Genomic DNA, 26,812 nt, shown 5'->3' on the forward strand with positions numbered 1-26,812 from the left:
TCTTTGGTACACTTGCAGACTGAATGATGCTAGTATGAACTAGCCCGAAGAATTACAGTAATGAGACAACACTTTTCATTGCTAGGATTTCGCTGTTTGCTGGAAAGGCATTACAGAGGGCTCTATCAGTTGTGTGTTTTCCTGATCCTATAAAATGGTACCAGAGTTTAAGTACAGATTGACTACTGTAATTTTAGAGGCCTATTTTAAGCTCATTGCCATGCCAAAAATGCTCTTAGGTACTGAGCTCCTTGCATTACTTAGTACCTTTTCACCATGTTATGGCATGCAAGGACTGCCTATTTTCCAGACTTTCAGTAATCAAAGATAAGTTTGGAAAGTTTCAGGAACAAGCTTTATAGGCTCACTCTGCATGAGATGCATCCCCGGGGGTTTGTATTTGCTTCTTTAAAAAATACTCACACACTTTTTTCTTTAATTTTTTTTAGAAGTGTGGTAGGAAGACCAGTAGCTACTTATAAAGTCACTTTACTAATATTTTTTGTAGCTGAAGACTATATAATGTAGGATATGGATAGTTTAGGGATTAAACTATTTTATTTAATCCTTAAACTAAATTATTCCCCTAAATAATTTACTTGAAAGCTAGGAAGCTTTTGAAATAGGGTTACATGATTTTCTGAATTTACTCACATTTCTGGGGTCATAACATTCAGTGAACTATGACTGACTAGACTGACTAGATTCAAAACAATTTAACCTACAAAACAATTTAACCTACATGCTTAATTTACAAACTCTACAAGCAGGCAAGCCTCATTTTAGCCCAATTCCTTACTGCTGCCTTGGAAACCCCATGAACGTATTCATACAGTCATAGAGCTGAGCTCAACTTGAAAGACTGACTCTACTGGTACCTGGATTAAATTCATGATCAGCCTTAGATATTCCTCCCATCTAATTTAATCTCCTTAACTGGATAATATAATTATGCTGTGAATGTACTTTTCTTTTAATCCAGATTGATAGTTATGATTTCCTTGCATGTAAAAACAGAGACATTGTAGGTGTGAGCTTCTTGGGTATGAAGACCTCTCACTCCCAATCAACACCGGCTGCCTCAAGAAAGGCAAACAAAGGAGACAAACCAGGACAACATCAGTGGTGGGATTCAAATAATTTAACAACTGGTTCTCCGCCCTAATGATTTCTTCCAACCATCAGTTCACTAAACTGCTCAGAAAGTTAACAATCGGTTCTCCCGAAGTGGTGCGAACTGGCTGAATCCCATCACTGGACAACATCGTGCATGTTGCTCGAGAGTGTCCTCAAAGGTATGGTAAAAAAGATTCAAGGTGATATCTGTGACAATATGAGAGAAGCCTTGCCCATTTTTAAAAATGTGAATACACGTGATGTACATTTAAAACTGGGTGGAATTTCAATTGCATCATCTTCATTTATTTTTTTAACCATACCCCTGTTGACACCTCTGTTTCTGAGTTGCACGTTTTTAATATGTCAGATTGAAAACTTAGGCATAATGGCATTTACATATGCATTTTTTGGCCCCTCCTAGCAACTAACCTAAAATATACACTTTGTTCTCCTTAGATTATGCAAACAGGAGGTTCAGGAGACAGGGATAGTAATACTCTGATCCTAATTGTGCCTATTCAGGTCTTCCAATTCATATAAAATTCAGAATCTGTATGTGCTCTGCATTAATTGAATTAACAGCAGTTGTCCACATATGGGATATACAAGCAAAGCAAATGTCGGGGCAGGGAATGAAACATTTTTTAAAACCTCTAGGTCATAATCCCAGTCAAACAGGTCCAGAAATTGTCCAGTTTAAAGCCCTGGACCATTTAATTATTCCAATTCATTCAATACAGTCCATTTCAGTAAAAAAAAATATGACTCCAAGAAATTTCCTCCTCTGTGTAGGGATCTTGTGAAACTCCAAGGTGTCTGAAAGCATCACACATTTTCAAGAATGTGTTTCTTTGTCTGCTTGTGGCAGTTTTTTTTCCCTCCAGGGCCAAAGTCCATACCCAGAGATTTCCTCTTTTCTCACATTATTACCTTTCAGCTTCATTGCTCAAAGCTGGAACTTCAACCCAAGTGAAATGTTCATGGCTGCTCTGATTTAGACAGTATTTGTTTTAGTAGTGTTTCCCAGCTGCTCTGAGAAATCAGGCATCCCACTCAAGGCTAGCGTGCAGAGAGCTTCAATCCTGGGTTCAGTAGCCCAATATTTGGGTTACCAACTTTTGCATGCCATTCAGGAAGGCCTACGCCATGCAGTTGGAAGAAAACTTGCACAACAACTAAGAATTCTTGACGAGTCAACTTGTTTTTCCTTTCCTACACAGCTTTTTGCCTGCAGCTGGCAACATTAGAGTATTCCAGCAGCTTGGGAATGCATAATATATATAACATTATATCCAATCCATAATAATATCCAACATGAATCACACAGCTATGCAAATCTCTAGCTTAGTTGGAAGGCAAGTTCATCAGTTTGTTTCATGTTTATTCTGTACACACACATTCTTTCTCTCTCCTTTTCTCTTTCTCTCATACACACACAAATATTATTTTTCCCCATCATCTTTGGACCTTTTTAATCCCCAAATCAAGAAATCATCAATTCTATCTTTTCTTCTTTCAACAAAATCCATATAAGGTTTCCAGTCTGATGTGTTTTTCTCTGACCAGATCTCAGCCAGTCCTTGAGTATTGAAGATTTGTCTTTAAATGAATCCAAACTCTAGCTCCTCTTTAGGACAATGATGGTTTATTCAATATATCAGCAAACAACAAATACTAATCAGGCAAGAATGGGTAAAAGCCAGGCAAGGTTAATGTTGGGTTCAATGTTGTAATGACGAGGCAGTGGAATTGTTTGATGATGAACAACTGAATCATGATGATCTTTATTGGAGTCTAGTCTTGCATTTATACACATTTTTAATTATCCTCCATCATTGGTTAACTTTGGTTACTGCTTAACTTTTGTTACTGTTTAGCACAGTAATCCATACAATTAATTATCTCTAGTTAAAGTCTAACATATGTTTACTTCCTCTCTCTAATCCTCCTTTAGATTAGTAACTTTGTTTACCTGAGTTGTATTTGCTTGGAAACATTCTTTATCTGAGGTTTGCCATCCGAGATTGGAACATTCCTGCAATTACAACTCTACAGTTCAAGTTTGCTCTCTTTCTTTTATTATCATTATTATGAGACACCCCACCACCACACCCAGGCCTATAAGCAGTTCTACTCCTGGCCACGCCTAACCTATTATCTCTAAATGCTATTAACCCTATAACATGTCTACATCCCTAACCTAACCTATTCCGACCCTCACTATCTGATCCCCACCTGGTGCCACCTTCACCATGTCTTAACTCAATGCTTAATTACCACCTATATGTGCCCCAACCCCCTCTAACAATATGTACCACAACAATACATGAAAAAAGCCATTTCCAGCCCCGCAGTTGTTTCAGAACCCATCCTGCAGTCTGCAGTTGCTTCAGAATCCATCCTGCAGCTCACAGCTCTGCTGAGTCATTCTAAAGCAACCTTCAACACCATCGGCTAGCACACAAGGAGCAATACAGATCAGGTGTCAGCAGAGCTAAGGTGATATTCTCCACTGCCAGCTGACTTGCTGTGAGGTGTGTTCGGAGCTGACGGGCTCCATAGTGAACTCTGAGCCCGACACCAGATTTGTCAGTTTAGCCATTTCTGCAAGTTCAGTTAATTTTATAATTCAATCTTCTACTGTATTTCATTGCCTTTCCAACTTTTTGCATATGGTCACCTTGCCAGTTTCCATATACAATACTAATTTCCACTATTTCTTGTCTAAGTCCCTTCCATAAAACCCATTGGAAACATTTCTAGTTTCACTCTGATATTAAACCACAATATCTTTTGGATCATTGTATGGATTGGAAGGCAGATCCATGGATTAAAGTGAACGGCTGTGGGCTTGACATAGTAAAAGAGAAATGGATGGGATAAACAGCAGGAAATGGTCTTTGCAGTAATGTTCCTCCTCACCTTCCAAACTGAGAAATAATTTTAGATTGGCATTATGCTAATCTGACACCCTTCCAAATTTAGTGAGACCTCAATTCTCATACTGTTGACATGGCCTTTAATACATCTGAAGGACACCAGTTTGGAGATGAGTGAAAGTTTACATTTGTGATGAAATCAAAAAAGTGAAAGCATGTGGCAATGTGGCATTCACCCAGAATATGCGAGATGCCAATATTCATAAAACATTCCATCAAAAAGCAGCATTAACCTCAGAAAAAAATTATGTTCAGTGAATGTTTTAGGGAACATTTGTTTAAACTGAACCGTTTCATTTGAGAAAGAAGTGGTTTTCCACAGGAAAGAAGAAATGGCTAACATTCCAGTCTTCACTTGTCAGAGGTTTTCACACTTCTGTCCTTGAAAATAAATACATTCTTCCAACCGCTTGGATGTGAAGAGCCCTGAAGAGGCAGTGGCTTTCCAGTCTATGCACAGCTGATGCTCCAAACAGCATCGATGACTAAACACAAACATCTGTCCTACACAGCTGGCTGTAAGACTGGAGAATGACCCATGAGACAGAATTACAGAAGTCAGAGAAAAGCCTCTTGGGTTCCCAACAAATATATCAATAATTTGAGTCAGAAATCACAAACTTCTGTCATCTCCCAATTCCCTCATTCCAAATTATATACGTTTTGCTGGCTCTATAGTTGATCATCAGTGCCTGAATTGTTCCTACAAAGGGCTATATAGCTTTCACAGAAGAAAAGGTTGTATGTATGAGACTGTAACAAAGGAGTCCTGATGAATGTTTGAGGCCAGACAGGATACCTTCAGAAAATGATGCAGTTGTCCCATAAATTTTAATTGCTGGTTTCAGCCAGCTGATTAAATCATGGTACCCAGTGTTGACACAATTCAGGATACACCTGAATTGTGACCCTGACACTCAAGGCCTAATCTCAGTCTACACAGGTTTAATCTCTTGTCACTGCAGTTTGTTCACTTTTGTAGAGGGAAAAAATAAGAGTTGGCACCAGCAGATGTATTGAATAAAGACAATCCTTTATTGTACTTTCCTTTATTATAATTATGTCATATAATTATTAAATTATAATAATTTCCAACATTTATTATGGTTATTTATTAGATATAGAAAGGTAAAGCACCATACCTGAGGTCATGCTAGGAACGTAACATCCATGCCATAACAAACATTTGGCGGTTATTAAGTAAAATGTTGCATGGCTACACTGGACTTCCATCGTTTTCATTGCAGTTATTAAGCAAATCAAGCATGGTTATTCATTAAGGCATCCTGTGACTGAAATTTGCCATTTTAATGCTGGCTTCTCCATGGACTCTGTTAGAAGCCAGTTGTGAAGTCTGCAAATAGTGATCATGTGACTCACTGTGAGGGTCATAAACACTGGGAAGTTGCTAGGGATTTATGATCAAAGTGGTTGGTCATCTCACTACACTGGGCAGCAGAGAAGTCCAGCAGGATCCAGAGTGACTGGACAACTCTTTTTAAAGCTGTCCATCTTCACCTGAAGGAGGGATTAGAAAAGGTATCTTTGTCCCTGTCTCACAACATCTGGTTAGCTAACCACAGATGGCATATCATTGCCTTAGCGGCTGCATATCAAGAAAAAGAAGGAGTGTGGAACATCTGCATATTAGAGACAAGGTACCAAGTCCTCAAAGATGAACAGCACTTAGAGCAGTTGAATTTCAATGTTATACCAATGTTAGAGTTGATATCACTGCACTCAGGTTGCAGATTAGGGTGTACTTCAGGCAGCAGCAAGTGGATATACATTCTTCTGGGAAGGGAAAGCAAAGAGAGAGAACAGAATTCACAGAGTAGGTTTTGCAATCAAAACTTCTGCTGAAGAACGTCTCCGCTCTATCCACTGGAACAAATGAAAATACAGGTAGCCCTCTACTTACAGTGCTTCGTTTAGTGACCATTCAGTTATAATGGCACTGAAAAAAGTAACTTATGACTATTTTTGAGAAATAAGACCTTTGTCAGCAGCTCCATAATCACGTGATCAAAATTCAGATGCTTAGTACTTGGTTCATATTTATGACCATTGCTGTGTCCCAAGGTCATGTGATCACCTTTGGCAACCTTCTGACAAAATCAACGGGCAAGCCAGATTCACTTAACAACTGGGTTACTAATCAACTGCACTTAATAATTGTGGCAAGAAAGGTCATAAAATGGGGCAAAACTCAACCTAACCAATGTCTCACTTAACAGCAGAAATTTAGGGCTCAATTGTGGATGTAAGTTGAGGACTACCTGTACTGTGAAGTTCCGCTTTCTTCTCAGCAAGGTATATCACCCTTATATATCCGGGTATATCATCCTTGTCAGTGGTCTATACATGAAGTCTCATGGGTCCAGATGAAGACGAGGAAGATTTCTACGAAGACCTGGATCAGATTTTTCAAACAACGCCACCAGCAACAAACACATTAATTTGGACAAGTTCAGCGCTAGAGCCAGGACAACTAGGATGGAGTTCTTGGGAGTCATGGGGTGGGAAAACTAAACAGCAATGGCTTGCTGCTTCTGAGCAAGTGTACCGAGCCCAACCTGTGCATTGCTACCATGTGTTCAGACTTGCAAACAAGTACAAAACAACCCCAGGTCCATGTTATCACTGCCTTCTTGACCATGTCACAGTATGTCAGCATGTCCTAAAAGATGTCATCACTTAGCCCATGCATGGTGCTGAGTACTGGACATATCACAGGCTGGTCTGGTCAGTCTTCAACCTGTGCACATAGTCCCGTTATGCCGTATGGGCTGTCAGAACATCATTCCACATCAGCAGACTGCAAGATCCAGGCCACCTCTAAAGTTTTCAAGTTGTATTTAATGAATTAATTCTGGCAATCTACCACTTGTTAAGTAAGGCCTGTTCTGAAAAGTGGACAGAGTTAAAGGTATCATCATGCACACTGCATCAAGTGTACTCTATTTAAAAAGCCAGATGTACCACTAATAGTTTAATGAAAACCACGAGACCATTACAGTAGCCCTCGGGACCAAGAATGAGGCCTGTGCAGACTGATCATCATACATATCAAAGAAAAGTAAGTTTAAACATCTACAGTCCAAAGAACAGGCAGAATGGACTAGTAGAGAAATGCAAGACTAGTAATTGCACAGGAAGGCTAGCAGGTGAAATGCTATGAAGAGATGCATCTGATCAGCCTTTTGGTTTAACCCTGCATGGTTTACATTTAATATGCTTTTAATATTGTTTTAATTGACATTTTATTCTATCTTTGTAAGTCATGCAGAGCCATTAACATACAGGAAGTATAAAAATGTATTAAACTTACACATTTCCGATGATTGTAAATAACATTTACACATCTCCAACTGTAACTGTTTGTCTATATTAGGGACAGCTCTGTGTGTGTGTGTGTGTGTACACATATACAGATAAACTTTAAAATCATATTTGATGTAATTATTGAGTGCATTTTTATAGAAATGAGAGTGGTAAATACGACACAAGATGAAAAGCACTGATCTCCATATGAGAAGCAATCACAGGCTATTAAATAAAACTAAAAGCAATAAATAAAAGCTTTTTCTCAAAACATATGATTGTATTCAAAATTTATTTTTAAACAAAACAAGACAGTCTTAAATAAACATGGTATTCTTAACATGTTGACAGACAATTCTAGATTAAGCATTTTGAACCATTGCTTTGTTCTGTCATAGTGCCCTCCTACAATATTTTTAAGGTTTGTTTTTTTCCAAAATCAACCCAGATTTCTTATACAAGAAATTAAGTTGTTTATTAAGGTGAAGCATCAGTTTCCTTTAAATCATAAAGGTTTCACTAATGCACACACACACACACACACACACACACACACACACACTCGTACTTCTCTTACATAGTTCTTCATAGGTCTCTCACACACACATATGTGCACACACATACACACATTGAAGTCTGTCCAGCCTTTTTGGTTTTTGTATTACACTGCACATGGTGATCAGCATCAAGCCAAGTCAGCTAAGCTTCACTTTAACAGTGCAATGGATGGCATCAACCAAACTTCATAGAACAAACAGAAATATATCAACGTCATAAGCAAAATTAAGCTAGGTATGAGTGATAACAACAAACATGATAAAAACACAAGTGGAATGGCTCATAACCAGACTAGTTTGCAATCTGCAATCTTCCTCAGGAAGCAGCTCTTCCCGATTCACATGTAAAGAATGAAACATGCATTAAAAGCCTTCGTTCAAGGGGAAAGATGCCCTTCAAAACAATTTCTGTAATGTCATAAGGCAAAGCTCTGGGGAATGTTTCATAGGATTTGTCTGCACACAAAAAAGTGCATGCTCAAACACGCACCCTATTACTTTACACTGTGTGTATACCAGACAATTAAATGCACTGGCTCAGTAAATTGGAAAAACATCCAATTCCATAAATACTCATAATTATTGCTAAAATGCTACAAATTATGCTCTTTATCACAGAAGTGTCACAACCTAGGACTTAAAGCTGTCTTATTGGCAATGCATTTTGCAAATGTCCTTTATGGTGATAACATGTCATGCCCCCTTTTTTTTTTCGGGGGTGGGGGGTGGAGAAGCAACGTAAGTATGGATACAAAAGAAAACAAAAGGCTTAATGCAGTGCCCCTCTCAATTTGCTTTGTGATCAAAGTCACAGTTAAACAAGTCCAGTTCACCATGTTAAGAGCAATCCAATAATGGATGGGAGAACAAACTGAGTTAAATGGGGTGGGGAGAGACAGCATGCATTTACAAATTGGTTATTATCTAATCTTTTTTCTTTTACCGTAGCAATTACAGTTTGAATACAAAAACCCAATTGAAAGACCAGATTAATAGAAGGAAAAATCCAAAAAGAAGATCCAGTTGATAATTAAAGCTTACAAGTTCAAATCAGTAACAGCAAATTCACTTTGCCTTTTAATATACTGACATCTATTGCAATTTGATACTTAAGGATGACTAGTGTAGACAGAAAGATGCCCACTTTAAAAAATAAATACATATCTGCTTCATGAAGTTACATTCTTAAGAAGACAGTAAGAAAATAGGTCATATGTGAAATGTTTCTGAAATGCATCCCCTCTCCCCATAACTATCAAATGTTCACTTACAGAGAAACAAAAACACCCCTTTAAAAAAGTCAGAATGGGAATGGAGATGACTAGCTAGGCTAATTACAGCACAGTGATTAAAATGGTTCTAGACAGAACCAGTTAGAGTTGGCCAAAAGATGCCCCCCATTGAAGCACTAATTCTTCCCATGTTCCACATCAAAGTTCTGGCTCACTGCAGAGAGACCAAAATAATTTAATCTGTCTATACCCAGACAGAGATACACATTTTGCTATTCCTAAAGCCGAGTTACCTATTCATAGGTGCTCTGCAGCAATCGCAAGAGGTAGGCATAGATCATCTAAAAAGCTTCTCTCCTTCTGCCCCACCATTTGTGCTTTCCAAAGCTAACTGCTCTTGTATTTACATTGTTAGCCTTTTAGTGAATGCAGTCCAATGACCAGAAAACCATCTGGAACAAACGTATAACTGTGCTTGGCATACATCCCATAGATTTTGCAGTGGACCTATGCAGAATTTATTCCCAGTGGATTATGTCCTTTGATTAATGGAGTAGCTTTTGCTATACTGAAAGATGCTGTTTGTAGAACTTGCTGCAGAACATTCCTAAGAAAAATGAATCCTGGAACCAATCCTCTTGATTTGATTTTGTACATAAAAACAAGGTACCATTTGGCCAAGACTATAGATGTTTTGTTTTTTTCACAGATGCAAGTGCCATGCAAAATAAATTAGAGAACAGATATGAAAACATACAGGTAATAAAACTATTGAAGGTAGATCTTTTAAAAGCATTTATATAAACATAATTTGTGATACTTTCTCTTTTCTCTTTTCTTGAAATACACAGTCACAAAGCTGTGGCTATACATCAAGGATCTCTTCTGCAGTGCCTCCACAGCGTAATCTGTAGCGTCCTGTCCTCCAGCTAATAGTAGGATCCCACAAAGCTGAGAGGAAAATGTATATCGTCATGGATTCTCTGATGAACCATGCTACTGCATAGTCAAGTTTGGAAAAACACAGAGCACTGCCCTAAGGGATTATATGAACAGAAGTTCATAATTAGTAACAATTTCACCAACTAATTTAAATATTTACTTAATAAGCTTAAATTAAAAAAGATTACTATAAGAGGCAGAAAAAATAAGTAGCTTAGCGACTACTTTTTTAGCTATTATTTCTAATACTCCAGGCGAATCTGTAGCTCACATTTTTAAGAAACAACTATTCTAAGTTAATTAGGAACTAAAGGCACTATTAGAATCTGTAATAAAAGTATGCATGGCAACACTTTTAGTTTTATATAGACTAATTAGGATCCTGAAAACTTTGCATAAATCATTTAACATGATGCTTTCACCATGTAGACCTACTCTACATTTGTGGTACAAAGAGGCTAAATACAGGTAGTCCTCGACTCATGACCACAACTGGGACCAGAATTTCCATTGCTAAGCAAGGCAGTTGTTAAGTGAGTCATGCCTGATTTTACTATCTTTTTGCCACGGTTAAGCAAATCACTACAGTTGTTAAATGAATCTGGCTTCCACTGTTGAAGTTGCTTCTCAGAAACCAGCTCAAATGATTGCAAATGATGATTATGCTGGTTGCTAAGTGTCTGAGTTTTGATCATGTGACCGGGGCGACGTTGTGACTTAAGTGTGAGAACCAGTTGTAAGTCACTTTTTTTTAGTACCACTGTAACTTTGAATAGTTACTAAACAAAAGGTTGTAAGTCGAGGACTACCTGCAACCGCAGCCAAAAAGCACACTCCTTCTTCAAAGTCTTCTGGGTACATAAATGGATCACCAGAAGACAATTCTACTATACTAGCTTCATGTTATGGACTCAGAGGGACATGCTGAAGGAACCCTACATAGCGTTGTTTCTACAGTGTTTACAGGTAGTCCTCAATTTATGATCACAACTGAGACCAAAATTTATGTTAAATGAGAAATTTGTTAAAAAAATTGTTTCCCCATTTTACGACTTTTCTCGGCACATTTGTTAAGTAAATCACTGCAGTTCTTACATTAGGAACACAGTTGTTAAGTGAATCTGGTTTCCCCATTCACTTTGCTTGTCAGAAGGTCGCAAAAGGGGATCTGAGCCCCGGACGCTTCAACCATCATAAATGGGAGTCAGATGTCAAGCATCCGAATTTAAATCATGTGACCGTGGGGATGTTGCAGTGGTCATCAGTGTGAAAAATGGTCATCTCACTTTTTTTTAGTGCCGTTGTAACTTCAAATGGTCACTAAATGAACTGTTGTAAGTCAAGGACTACATGTACATGCATAATTACTCTTTGTGACATTGTTTGCTTAAATTCCTCATCCAGATTTCAGACACCTAACCCCCAGCTTTTATGACATTCCTTCTCTGTGCCAGAGATTTTTTAACTCTCTAGATTATTATTTTTTTGTGGGGGGGGGGGGGAGGAGAACAGACAACATAAGAAAGAAAAGGAATTAAGCAAAACCTTAGATGTCTTCAACAGAAGATCTTTCCACTCAGATAACATCCCCATTGATTATAATCCAAATACCCTCAGTTAGATGTTAATTATTACTCTTAATAATACATATTATCCAATTTGTATATAGGACAGATTGCCAACTCAAATTTTTGGCTCATTTAATCCAAAAATGTTGGTAGATGTGTTTGAGAATATTTGTGAACTTCAATCCTTCATATCAATCAAATGGCTAAATGTTTTTAAATGTTCTATTGCATGAAACTGTGCTACTCATGACACAAAAATACATTAGTATTTGCATTTTGCATAGTCTTCATTCTGAATTTACAGATACACTTAAAATGTTATAATGGTTTTAAAATATTCATGCAAAAAAGCATGGTAATTAATTTACAAAAGAAATTTTATTATATCTGAGTCTCCATGCAGCAGAACCTACCTGGACAGCCCTGAGTTGAATGTAGTCAAATATAAACCATGCCAAACAATGACACATAAAAAACACCATTATATCCCATTTGAACATATGATGAACTGCCCATCCAATAATCAAACTCGCAACAAAGCATTCTGAGATTGGCTCACAGATTATTGTGGCTGGAAGCATGTTAATCCGTAGTTTGGCCCACCTATATTTAAGAAATTAAAAAAATATATTTAAACAGGAGAAATTAATATTACTGCATTCAGAAATTGATAAATGAAAGTTAATTTTAAAAGACTTCTGCTGATCTACGGGAAATCTGATATAAAATGGATTTTTTAAAGCTGGTATTCTTTCCTTTTTCAGCATCAAAGGTAAGACTGCAATTTTATTTATTCTTATTTAGGAGTGGACACTACAGAATACTCTGGATCTCAATGCTGAACTACAAGAATTGGAGTAAGAGTAATGCTGGATTAAAAAGCAAATGAGGGTAACAATTCTTTAAAGGGTAACATTTTCAGGCTGACAATGAGTTAACTCATTTTACTTTATGGATTACATTGTACTAACAGCCACATTTTAACAGGTGCCAGCACTTTTTCTTAAATAAAATATATGATTAGATGAAAATAGATTGACGTAGATCTAATAAATTTTACCTCAGTAAACTTGAATTTGAAGAAAACAAGGGGACTATAATAGAGTGACAGATCTATAAACAATAATTTACCTGTTGAAAATCTAACTCAAATCCTAACCCTACATCCTTCACATTAAATACTTCAGATCCAACTCTGAGTAGTTTGCCACAACTCTGCAATATCATCTACCATGTTAGAACTAACACAAACCAGAAACGAATCTGAAGTTAATTGTGATTTCTAGCACATCAAACAAATAGATTTCAGAATTAGCATCAAGGACAATCTGCTGAAACCAGACTTCTCTAGGACAAATACCAAATCCAGGTACAATCAAAATCATTATGCTCTGACTCATACATGATTGCTTTTTAAATGCTCAAAAACTAAAATGCATATTTAGTAAGAACCAACTTAGAGCAGAAGAGTCATTGCTTTGATGTAATTGTGTCCACATACACCCCAATCAAATCTTTTCATTTACAAGCTCACATAATACAAACAAAATTCAACATAATATGTATTGTAGCTTACAATGTAGAAGGTAATTGATTTCATCTTCATTTGTTTCATTCCCAGCATAATTTTGTGTCTGCCTTCACTTAATGAATCTCAGGGTTTTAGTTTAAAAAAAACCACGATATCCTTCATGCCTAAGCTGTTTGTACATTTTTCTCTACTAAACAAAGATGATTCGCCTAAACTAGTTATGACTGGCATGCAGCTGGCCACTATGTTAATAATGCATATAAAGACCAGTTTCATCTGACATGACTTGAAAGCCAAATTCGAGTCTAGATATTAATTACAAAATCAAACAAAATAGAGAATGTTTCAGAAAATTTGAAATATTTATTAATACATGTCTTAATTAATTTATTAATACAATTTTAATCACACAATATTAAAAAATAAAATCCAAATAAGCTGTCAAAAATCCACAGTTGATTGAAAAAAAACTCAAGAGTGAATAGAATTATATATTTTATTAATTTTGAATGGAACTTCTTTGACCTAAAACATATGCCAAATTGAAGGTGTCAATAAATGAGATAATAAAAAGTCAGATTTTTTTTTTTACCTTATCATTCTGGACTGAAACTGTGAAATTGAATAAGAGCCAGAGTTTTGCATTGCAACTTGTGAAGCCATTTGAAATTTCCAACCTCTGAAAGAAGGAATATAACCAAGATAAATAATCACATTGTTGAAGGATGTTGGTTAGCCATTTTTTCTTTAAACATTGGAAAGTTAAACACTAATTGAATTTGCTTTTTAAATACTTCATAACTACTGTCACGGTGCTTTAGATTTGACCCTAAAAGCCATTCTATACAAACAAACTAGAACAGTTGTGTGTGTCTTACATTTCTAATGCTCTCATACAAACTGAGCAGGGCAGCTCTAACTAAACAAAAAACAACTATAGGCACAGTTTAAATATTCTTTAAACACATATAATTAGAATACCATGTCAGGAGAAAGTTTTCTGTTTAACATGTAACTTTTCTATATTTCACATAGTTTATATGTGAGTGGCTATTAATTCGTTTAATGAATACAATAAATAAATATAATCAAAATATATAGACACTGAATGATAAAGCACAGGACCAGTATCATGATTGCTTATTTCTTCTAATCATCCTGTTAACTAGAAAAACATGAATAAAGTTTCAGATTTCTTTGAAAAATAAATGAGACAAATTCCTTTCAGATGTAGGAGAGCTTTAGCTAGGTGCTATAAATAATTATGTGAAAATAGAGAACATCTAAATAATTGCCCAACATCCCTTATTGCAATGTTTAAAAACAGTCTATGTCAGAGGTCTCAAAATTGCATTTCGAGGGTCATACTGCAATATACTCATACACATACTGCCAAGAGACCAGAGTTAAATATAAGAAAAATATTTATGTTTTGCAGTAATTTAATAAATTTATTTTTAATTGTATGCAGTTATATTTTTGAAATTTTGATATTACTGTATGAAAAAGCTTTAGTGTTGCAGCCTTCAGACTAGCAAATGAGTACTAAGGTAGCACCCATAACAATTTAAGTTGAAATCCTTAGTTCATAGACTAGTTTACTGTTTTGATGGCATAGTGACATGGGTAAGTGATCCTTTTTACTTTCTTTAAACCCTTAATAATATGTGCTAGAACTCTACTGTACAAACAAGAAAAAACATGGCAGATGATGATAAACACTAAAGGTAAGCTTTTCCTGAGAACATTATCATCATACCTGTCAGCTATTGCTTTAGCCATAAAGTAATCTTCAGCAATATACTGTGCAAAAGCTATAAGTCCTCCAGCTTGGTCCAAAACATCTTTTCGCATCAAGCAAGACATCCCTGTTACACATTTAAAGCCAGTTATGTGGGCAGAAATGTAGGTCCTTGGATGGGAAGTACCAAAATATACCTTTAAAAAAAAAACATGCCTTGGTCATGGTCCTATAGTGTCCCTTACATTTAACACTTGCACAGATATTTAAATATCTGCCTGCACAAATTACAGAGGTCGCACAGTCTTATAAAGATATGTAGTAAACGTTTGAGCTTCCTTGGATTTTTCCAGCCATTTGTAACATCTTGCTCATTTATATACAAAAGAACTTTCTCATTATGCAGTCATTCTTATTATTTAATGCAAATCTCTAAATAAAGATTGCCATTGTTTCTGTATTGATCTGAATGTAGATTATCTTAAAACTGAAGTTCTTAAGAGTACTTCGTCACTTCTTCTGTTAGTAAACATATAGAAATTGATAAACAATTATTCATTTACCTACTTCACATGAAATGAGCCCACAACATAAAGCAGTTCAATGAATTTATCTATATTGTCACTTTTCAATTTTTTTGTTCATCTACAAAAGTTTTTTTCTTGGTATTAGTTAAATGACTACAAGGTCAACGTAAGTACAATAGAAATTATCGGGTACAGCAATAAAAGGGGAAAATGGGAGAAAGAAAAGAGGGATGCACTAAAGTAAAAAGTATTACAAATATTTTGCTCTAATACTATTTTTTCTAATCCAATAACAGTAAACTATTTCTTTGTACTATATATGATGTTTGTACTTGAATTAGCAACAAAAATGTTGTGGCAGCAAGCACTATTCAATTCAGCTTTAAGGCGTAAAGTTAACAAAGCAAAAAGCCTGAAACTTCAAATTAGACAGCAATATCTGCTCAGGAACTAACTACAAACAATTGATTCCTTTATTGTCAATGTGCCATTGTATATGAATTAACGCTGCTATATTTGCCATTTAGGAAACTGAGTTCATGCAATCCTTTATAAATCTGTGAGTTCATCCAAATTTTAAAAATTACTACCTCTGTGGTACTAACAATGTATTAAAATTCAGAACTCCAAAGAAGTTATTAAACGCTGCAAGCAATAGCCTCCTACAAAAATATATGCTACAATGAGTGAATCATCAGGAGGAGGAAATGCAATGAGCCTTTTCACTCAAAGCTATTAGAAAGCTCTCCATGTAAAAGTAATAAACTTTTTGCATAATGAATTGGCAGCAAAGTACTGATAGTTAAATATCACTATTCACAAATATCAGACTATCTAGAATAATATTTTGGAGTTAATATATGAAGGGAAAACATGGAACCAATTTTACTACAGTAGTAAATATTTTTTTGTAAGATGTTTACATTTACTGATTCTTTTTTCAGCTTTAAACTATTATAATTTACAACAATTTAAGTCTACGAAACTGAGCAAACAAACAAAAACTTACCTGTTCTAGAGTGGCAGCAAAGCCCTGTCTATCTGCTACATAAGGCAGACCATGAACCAAACCAACTTTTTCAGTCATTTGATTGGCCATATCTGTAAGTGTATCTGGGTTAACTGAAAATAAGAACGATGGTTAACATCAATGGCTTAATGTTTTAAAAAGAAAAAGTTACTCTCAAGTAGTTAGATTACTACCTCACAGTATGAAATCTTATTATCTAACAAAAAACAACAACCCCAATGTGATTTCCTAGTTCTGGCTGCTTTGCTGAACATTATAAAACTGAGGGAAATTAATTTTTTGTTACAGAGTCCTAATGTGACTTGATAACTCAGTAATTATAGCAGTAATCAGAGTCCGGAGAATAAATACCATCCAACTGAGGTAGTTGCTATCCTACAAATAGCAAATGCAAGAATTGAAAGGAAAAAAAAACCACTATTGTGGGAGTTCCCCAATGACTTGCCTCCAGGACATCTAACTTGGAATCTGAAAGAAATCCTGTTCCATCTAGATACATAAATGGAAAGTTGGCATACACTCATAACATATTTATATCCTACTTTTATTTTTGGATCACTCAAACAGGTGTACATAATGCTCATGCCTCCTATTTTCCTCAAAATAACCACTTTGTGAGATGGATTGGGCTGACATAGAGCATGATTGCCCCAAGTACACCCAGCTGTCTTTCATGTCTTAGGGTCATCAAACTAGCACTAGCATCATTTTTATTATTTAAGAATGACCTTCTTAGAAATAAAGATGAAGCTACACAGGTAGTTATTGTGCAATGACTTGCCTTGAAACATGCCAACCCTTCTAGGATAGATAGATAGACATTGTAGAGCTCAATTGGAAGACTACACAGGATCGCAAGAAGCAACCCCAACAGTTTGTCTCCTCAATTTTTCCTGAATGAATACAATGATATTTTTGAACAGTAATTTCCATTACTGATTTTGAGAACAGGCATTCTGCCCCTAATGGCTGTCTGCTAGGGAATGATTTAAAGCATGGGTGTCAAACTCGCTGTGTCACATTGTTTCGTGACACTTTTCCCAATTGCAGAGCTGAAGTGGGCGTGTCCTACACGTGATGCATATGGCCATTGGGCTGCCAGTTTGACACCCCTGACTTAAAAGCTCCAAAAAAATCAAACAACAATCTGACAGTATTTGCTTCCATATGTTTCATGTTACCTTTGACTCTTACACTTTGTGCCTATGAGAATGACTATAATTCTATTTCCACAAACTTTCTAATGTCTTCTTGGCAGAATGTAATTTGATTAAGTGCATGATACCATCAACATTTAATATTATAATGTGACTTATTTCAATAGCTTCAATCAGGAACTTTTCCAAAATAACATTCTGTGGCACTGAAAGAAATCACTTACCTCTAATGCCACTATCACAGATCCATATGAGATCGTATTTGGCAACTTCATATGCTGGCATCAAATTGTTGATCTTTGGATTTATTCCAACTTTTTTACCACCTTAAAAATAACATCTAAGTTGTTAGTCATTACTACTAACGAGACATAAGTATTGTGCAAACTCTGCTGAATTTATTCATCCATCCATCCATATACCATACAGAGTTGCTTGAAAAAGCTAAGGTACCTCTATTCATTGTATGTTTCACTGTATCTACAAGAGAACAGAACCTAACACAGCCTCTACAATAGTCTAAAGTTAAACATGGTACTCTTCTGCAAATTTGACTGTATACTTCGTATTTGTGTGCAGTTGTTTATAGGTTCAAAATATGAAAATATGGTAGATTCAGAAGTTTGGATATCTTTTCAGTCAGGAGTTTGTAACATCTCATTTTCCAGAAATAAGCTTCCAAATTTTTCTTTAGTCTTCTAGATCAGAAATTTTCTTAAGTCTCCTACATGCATTGATTGCATGTTTAAGCTTTCTTCATAGATTTTAAATAATATTCAAGACTGGAGGTTTAAACTTTCCTATAAGTACATCATGAAATTATTTTCAACTATTATTTTCAGCTTCTTCATTGATTGTGAGATACCAGGCTCCTATGCTTTCTTAATATTTCGTCAAACTCACTCTTTCTTCTACCTACACAGCATTTCCTGTGATAGTAGCTGTCACATAATCACTAAGCAAAACAAAGTCACCTTTCCCATGCTTAATGGTTGGCAAGGTTTTTCTTCTTCAAATGCTTTACTCTTTTTGCCCACCCACCCAGGTTGTATTTTGTCTGGTTATTGCTGAACAGTTCAAGTGTTGTTTCATTGTTCTAAAGCACTTTGTTCCAAAACATTTCAAGTTAATCATGCTTTTCTTCTGCATACTTTGCACAGTGATTTTTATATTGAGATCAAAGAAGAGATTTCATTTGCCAAGTCTCTCATGCAGATCACTGCAATCCTGTACTGTGAACATATGAACAACTCCAGTGGCAGCAAAACTTGTCAGCAGCTTATCTGCATTGGTCTGTGGGTTCTGTTTTGCAAACCTATCTGGTTTTCATTTCTAGCATCAATGTTTCTTAGTTTTCAAGATCTATGCTCTATTGTTCCATGTAACTTTCATTTCTTAACTTTTCTCAGGCTGAAAATGCAGACCTTTCAAAGTCTTACCCTGCCTTGTATTGAGTGAATTACCTTCACTTTCATATGCTCTGAAAGCTGCTTTCTGTTGAAAGCAGAAAGAGGAATCACAATTTGAGAAGTGAGAAGTCATTCATCTGTATACGTGTTTTAACCTACTTAACTATACACCAAATGAGTCAATCATATTTTGAGACCTTATTAACAACTTTATAGTAAAAATAAAACCACACTGAATCAACGGAAAATGTTGTTCAACTTTTATACCTGCTATATTCTTTGTCAACTAGACATAATAGTACGTATACATTCAGATTTAAAGACCGAACTGTGTTTAACTCTATACCATGTAGATGTAGTGTTAAATTCTGTTCACTTAGTATTCATTGAAACATACAGCTTGACCAGGGTAGGGTGTCTTAAGTTTTGTCTGCAACTACTCGTGCACACACAACTACTCATGTACGCACAGTTTTATGAATAAAACTGAGATAAATATTTGTGCTTGTGGTCTTAAGCTCTTCACTCAGCAACTTTATCCAGAATTCTTGCCTGTGACCTGAAGAATGATATTTTGCTATAAATGTATAATATATATAAGCTATAGGTTTAACGGAAGTAAGCAAATGCAGTAATTCTTATTTGGTTCCTTCTGTAAGGATCAGCAAAACAAACCAAGAAACCTTCACATAGATTTTACTTAGAGGCATATCCAAACTGTTCTTTCTTGGCTCACTTAGTAATTTTAGTCGTATCCCTTTCTCTTAGCTCAAACTACCATACAGAGCTGCTGTTATGGAAATAGATTCATTAGCATAGAATAATATAACTACTTCTCATTTGTCTAGCCAGTCCTGTTCTCAGAAGAAGCCAAGCAGGAAAAATGTATAGGAATAACATGCCACCAGCACACTAGTTCATTTTCAGTAAGGACAAATGACATTTTTACTACTAGTTTGGATAGAGAACCTAGGGAATCGTACTTGAACTCTCATATGCTTTTATAATATACACAAATAAATTTGTAGAAATTTCAAAATTTATATTTCCATGAATAACAGTAGACATTCATGTAATCAATCAACACATACAGGAGAGAAAAGCTATTTTTATTTCAATACAAAAATAACTTTCTGTCAAAGTGGAAAGAATATTAACTTATTCCAGATTTCTCTCCCTACTTCAGTCAGTTTCTTTAACAACTTTTCTAAGCAATTATTAAAAAGGAATTTTATAATTTTTCTTACCTATAAATAATCTTGCATCAATGTTGGGGTATTTTCCAAGCAGCTTTTTACAGACATCAATGGCAGGATCATCATGATCTTGCACACAAAGAAGCACTTCATACTGGGAGCAAAGAGAAACAATGCAAGATGTTATATTTACGTATTAATTTAGCAAATGAATTTATCAACAATTCTTACCCATTTTGGACAGTTTACAATATACTAGCTAACAGAATGATAAAACTCTAAAAGTCACTAAAAATTTAAGAAGATATTTGGAGCCTCTCCTGAACTTTAATAAGGGGCATGTCTCAATTCCAATAGATGTTTATTCTATAAAGTAGGCCTCACAACAGAAAAAGGAGAATAGTACGTATTTCTACAACAAAGCCAGCAAAACACACTCCATATGTTATTTAAGATAATAGGATCAGAGGTGGGATTTAAAATATTTAACAACCGGTTCTGTGGGCGTGGCTAGGTGGGCATGGGTGTGTGACTGTGTGGGTGCGTTTTTTTCAGCAACCCCCCCCCCCTTTGGCCCTTCTGGGCCCCAGGGAAGCCTCCTGGGGGTCATTTTTGCTCCCAGAAGGCTTCCCCAGAGCTCAGGGGGAAAAAGCCTGGAAGGGGCGCACAGCACCCCCCACACTCCGTTTTGGGGCCTTCTGGGCCTCAGGGAAGCTGCCTGGGGGGGCATTTTTGCTCCCAGGAAGGCAAAAAATGGACCATGGGGGTGTGTGTGCTGCGGCCCCCCCCTCCATTTTTTGCCTTCCTGGGCCTTAGGGAAGCCTCCTTGGCGAAGCAGTAAGACAGCGAGGGGAATCCCGGCACAGCTGATCATAGGAATAGCTGATCGTCAGGAGGGGGGGGGGAAGAACCTTAAGGAGTAGGGAAGAATGGGGCGGGGACAGCCAGGGACACGATTTGCCGGTTCTCCGAACTGTGCAGAATCATAACAACCGGTTCTATATAACCGGTCCGAACTGGTAGAATCCCCACCCTTGCATAGGATGGACCATACAGGAAGAACATTTCTGCAGATAGCTTCTACCAAAGTTTTGTAAGGCATTGAAAACATTTTTTTTTTTTGGCACAAGGTATATTGGAAACAGTTAAATAAAGATACCTGATTTTCACAATTATATTTTTATATATCCCTGATATTTAAACACACATCTTTGCTTTAGGAATCTTTTTAAAAGTGCATTTTAATAAGCACAAATGGAATTTCAAAGGAAGTTTAAATTGCTATCAATTTATATTTCTATAACGTCCTTTAATTTCTTGCTTAGAATTAGTTTGGTTATATTGTTGAAGAAATTTAAGCAATACGTTTTCTGTAGGAATTTAAGGTATTAAATGCTGAATGTGTATTAATGGAACTTGGATTAGAAGACAAGCATGTTTTTAATATTGGAGGAAGAAACATCAATAACCTGCATAATGCTAATTCCGTTATTCAAACATGCAAAAGATCTGAAAACTTTAGTAATAAAAGTTAAGGAGCAAGGTGAAAAAATGGAACTAAAATTAAATATAAAGAAGACCAAACTCATGGCAACAGATGGAACCAGCCTCAAAATTAGCAATGAAGATTCAACGTAAAGGAACAAGCAGTCAAGAAATATGTCACAGCCTAGCAATAGCAATAGCACTTATATACTGCCTCATAGCACCCAGACACAAACTGAGCAATGTGGTATATGCAGTACAATGCAGTAAGACAATGCAGATCTCAAACAAGGGAAAACAAAACTATCACTTCCCAAATATGTGGCACAACACAGGAAAACAAACCCATCAGGACAATATTCAGCAGTCCATTTGCATCTCAAAGACCAAGGTTACTCTTTTGAACAGTGGTCCCCAACCTTTTTTGTACCAGGGACCGGTTTCAGCAGAAATTTTTTGCAAGGACCGGGGGAGAAGAGAAGGAGGCTTGCTCTCTCGCTGCTCCACCAGCCCAGGAAGAAACTGCTTCAAAGAAGCGGGGGCGGCTTTCCTGTCGCCGCAGCTATTTGAAGCGCCCGTTTCACCCCCACCCCACCCCGCCCGCCCGCGTGCACTTCAATCCACAGTGTCCCGTTCTGCCTGCCTGCCTGCCTGCCTTAGTTTCTGGTTGTTTGGGAGCAGCTTCGCTGAGAATAATAACTATTCGCCTCTTTACTCAGCCGAAGCTGTTCCGATTCAACCATTAACGAAGGCAGGCAGGCAGAACAGAGCACTGGGTTGAACCCGCGCGTGCGCGGGCGGGCGGACGGGGTGGGGTGAGGGAGAAGCGGGCGCTTCGGAGGAGCTGCGGCGACAGGAAAGCCCCGCTCTTTGAAGCAGTTTCTTCCTGGGCTGGTGGAGGAAGCGAGAGAGCGACTGAGAGAGCTGACCCAGAGAGAAGGACAGGCTTCGTTGCTTCCTCCCTCCCCTTCTTTCATTTGTGTCCTTGATCCCGATCCCAGCAGCATTCACCGAAGGTGAAGAAAGCCGCCAGCTTTTTTTTTTAAAAAAAATTATTTGCGGCCCAGAGAGTGCTCCACGGCCCGGTACCAGTCCGCAGCCCGTGGTTGGGGACCCTGCTTTTGAAGACAGCAAAGTTCACATTCTGGACAAAGAAGACCATTGGTTTGAAAGATGGGTCAAAAAGGCTATCTATGCTAAAACTGAACAGCCCTCTCTCAACAGAGAGAGAGGCTTACCACAGGGATATCTATGTCTTGTCTATAACACAATCTTTTCAGCAGTCCCAAGAAGGTTCCACACTCATTTGCACTTTGATTCAAATGACCATGAGGGTACAGATAAATCCCCAAGTGGTCTCAACAACTCTCAGAGAGCTAAGAACCAGATGACTACAAAGAATATAAATCTTTCCATTCCCCACCATTCAGTCAGAACTGAAGAAGCTTCTTGGATGAGAAGCGAAAAAAACAAAGGGAAAAAACAAGGAAATCCAGTTGCCTTTTGAAAAGCTTCTTTGGGAAAATGGCAATAAGTAAATCATTTGAAGACCTGAAAACAACAAGGCTAGGGATAGGTTGCCCTGGAGAAAATTTACCTATGTGGTTATTAGAAATAAAAAAAACTTGATGGCACATAATCAGTCAATGAATCAAATATCCTGGAATAACACTATACCAGGGGGTGTCAAATTGGATTTTCTTGAGGGCCGGATCAGCATTGTAGCTCTCCTCTGTGGACCAGCAGCATAAGTGGGGGCAGGCGGGATGGAATGGGGCAGGAGTCGTGGAACGGATGCCTCCTGCAGCACCCTGCCAGCCAAAATGGGGCATGGTGGTCCACCTGCAGCCCCCCTAAGCCAAGTTTTTGCCCTCCATGGCCTCCTGCAGCACTCTGTGGCTAAAAACGGGCTGCATGACCCATTTTGGGCCCATATTTTGGCCCATTTTTTGGTGTTTTGGCCCATTTTTCGTCCTGTTTTGGACCTGCTTTTGGCCCGATTTTCAGTCTGTTTTTGGTCAGCAGAGTGCTACAGGAGGCTATGGAAGGTGAAAACGAGGTAGGGGACCACATGGGGCCTGTTTAAGCTGCCTTAGGCACTGTGGGCCGGTCCCTTGATATTTCCAGCCCGGCCCCACAGGTTGAATTAAACTACCTGCAGGCCAGATCCAGTCCGCAGGCCTTACATTTGACACCCCTGAACTACAGTAAGCTTTCTATTTCAGAAAATAGAAAATATTTCCTTTTTAAAAAATAAAAAATAAAGTTTCATGCCTTTTGTAAATATAGCCAACATATACCTTTCATTATCACGGAGAAAACAGGAAAACATTACTTCTTTTTCATACAGAGTAGAATACAAAGTTATATAAAAGACACGTATATGGAAAGTTGAAAGATATATAACCAGATTTAACCACAATGAAATTCCATTTGATACATTAAAAGGCTCTTTTATAAGTTTCTATGAAACTTAGTTTTTGATTATTAATATTCCCATAACAGGAAAAAACCATTAATGAGTAATATTTTAATATATGAATCATCTGCTCAACAGAAAATAATGCTTTAAAGTATCACTCAAATTATTGTGCTACATTATTGAAAAACATAATTTAAAACTTGTGTGCTATATTCAGTTCAAATAAAATGCCATGCAAGAAGAAAACAAACTTCTAAGTTAATCATTACTAAATACTTCATAGTCTCAACATTGTTAAGTAGAACGACTGGAAGGTTGAACTGTATGTTTTTCTTTAATCCTGCTTGCTATCAATCAAAGTATTTATGCACTTCAAAAACACAAGGTAGCTTAGAATCGAATTGGATAAACTACGCACTTTTTTCCCATATAAAAAGATGACTACTAACAGAAACCAGATTAAACTTTATACTGCTACAATATCATGAGATTCTAACAGGTCCACCATGAAGATAAGATCAAACTAATGTAATTTCAACATGTTTTATCACATGCTATGAGTATAAAGACATCCAGCAGCTTTCAAAATAATTGCAAACTGATAAGACTTTCTCTTTTTACAAGCTAAATACTTCACTTTGCTTGCCACATATGGAACAATGTCTCCAACAAGACTTAAGATTCAGAGATGAATGAGATTCATGTGTGTGTGTGTGTGTGTGTGTGTGTGTGTGTGTGTGTGTTGTGGTCCCGATTCCCGAGGCTATGCTGTCAGAGGAAGATGACCTGGAAGATGAGGAGGAGGAATTGGGAATGCCTTCCTCCCCAGGACCTTCCTCCCTGATAATGCCTCAGGTTCCATCAGACAACCAAGAGGAACAGCCTGAGATTAATCAGGAGGAAGGCATATCGGAGCAGCCCCTGACAGGGAGTAAAGAGGAAGAGTGTTGGCTCGATTCTAAGCAGCGTCGCAGGGAGAAACGTAAGCAGCAACATAGGAGGCACGGGAGGGTCAGAGAGTGAGCTGAGTCATTGAGCCACACCCCACAGGGGATAAAAGTGGGTGTGTTTTCTCCTGAAACTTTCTACGGGACAAAGTTTAACCTTACTTCAGATTTTCTTCGTGACTATTTTTGTGGACTGCCTTGTGATTTTCTGTGAGTAAAACTTCATCAGTTTGGACTTGGCAGGCAGGACATGTGGAAATGCCAAGAATATTATCAGTTCCAAAGACTTAACTCTGTGAAGTCCGAGCCAGCTTGCCTGCCTGTGTTGGTGTGAGTTTGTACTCTTTCATATTTTGGGAAAGAGGAAAGGCGAGACAGAACAGCATGTATGTATGTATGTATGTATGTATGTATGTATGTATGTATGTATGTATGTATGTTATTCAGCTTTGTTCGGGTATTTTCCCACGTCATTATAGTTGTGCTTTTAAAGTTGTAGCAATGTTTCGGCAGAATCTCATCTGCCATCATCAGGCTTCTGTATTGTGTTCATCTGTGAGTCAGGCTTTCACAGCCGTTTCTGTTTTAAATTTGGTGCTAGCCTACTGCTGGGCCAGAATGGTTTTTTCTTCATCCTGATTGGTTGGGAGTCTTGGTCTGTGTTTATTGGTCTTGGAGTTTGCTGTGTCCTGCTTGATTGGTGTTTCTAATATCTTCTGTCTGTTTTGTAGCTTTTTTTTTTTGTCTTGATTGGCTGGCAACATTGTGTTTCCTGTATTGGAGGCTTTTAGTGCGGCTTGGCTCCGAGTAAACGGACGGCTATCATTTATTAGGAAGCTAGGTTTCATCTGGGTGCCTGGTTGGGGTGTGTTTGAGCTGGTGGTATCAGGGTGGGTCTGTTTGTGCCCAGGTGTTTGCCTGGCTTGTGGTGTGGAGATTTTTTTGTTTGAGAGTGCAGGCTTCCAGATAATTGACAGTCTGGTGGAGTCATCTCTTCTATTCATGCTTTCAGGTCTTTTTTCAATCTCTATGGCTTCTCTGATAATTCTGTAGCTGGGGTTTTCTATAGTGGCTATGGTTTTGGTGCCATTGAAGTCAATGCTATGACCTGTGGCTTTCATGTGTTGGACTAGTGAGGAAGTATGTTCCAGCTTTTTTACTGCATTTTTGTGTTCATCCAGGCAGGTACTTATTCTTTTCTTCCATGGAAAAGAGATCAAAACACAAACGACCCAGGAGATTAAAGCACAAGATCCAGGATATCTCCACAACAAAACTCACAAGGCCATCACACAGCCCATTATACCAACATCAACTCCATCAACCAATCAAGAGGCAGCAGCACAGCCAACCAGCACAGCACACCAGCCCCCCCACCAGTATTTATAGAGAGACGGCAGCTCCAATCACACACTGCTTGCACTGGCACGAAGCCGAAAGCACCAGCCTGAGGATGGCAAGTGGGACCTCGCCGAAACGTCGCCAAGATACTCTTAATCTTACACGGGAAAAGACCCGAACACACCTAGACCTACATACCTGTACCGAAATCCGTGTATATATATATTATATTATTATATATTAAATCTATATTAATGTATGTGTGTATGTATGTGTGTATATTATATATATTATATTATATTATATTATATTATATTATATTATATTATATTATATTATATTATA

The 26,812-nt window shown here is 37.4% G+C and overlaps 1 protein-coding gene across 1 annotated transcript in view; it reads right to left on the reverse strand.

Moving 5' to 3' along the window:
- Nucleotides 1-7,655: 7,655 nt before the first annotated feature.
- Nucleotides 7,656-26,812, reverse strand: part of UGCG (UDP-glucose ceramide glucosyltransferase) — a 46,291-nt gene continuing 27,134 nt past the window's right edge. The window contains exons 3-9 of the mRNA XM_026672308.2: nt 20,324-20,426; nt 17,892-17,993; nt 16,490-16,602; nt 14,972-15,150; nt 13,805-13,891; nt 12,095-12,284; nt 7,656-10,207 (exon numbers count right to left, since the gene is read on the reverse strand). Coding sequence (XP_026528093.1) covers nt 10,037-10,207; nt 12,095-12,284; nt 13,805-13,891; nt 14,972-15,150; nt 16,490-16,602; nt 17,892-17,993; nt 20,324-20,426 — 945 coding nt within the window. The 3' untranslated portion in view covers nt 7,656-10,036. The remainder of the gene's footprint in view (nt 10,208-12,094; nt 12,285-13,804; nt 13,892-14,971; nt 15,151-16,489; nt 16,603-17,891; nt 17,994-20,323; nt 20,427-26,812) is intronic.

The sequence above is a fragment of the Notechis scutatus genome, chromosome 2 (assembly GCF_049901735.1).
Source record: "Notechis scutatus isolate UNSWTSFEM ecotype Mainland chromosome 2, rNotScu1.2, whole genome shotgun sequence".
NCBI lineage: Eukaryota > Metazoa > Chordata > Lepidosauria > Squamata > Elapidae > Notechis > Notechis scutatus.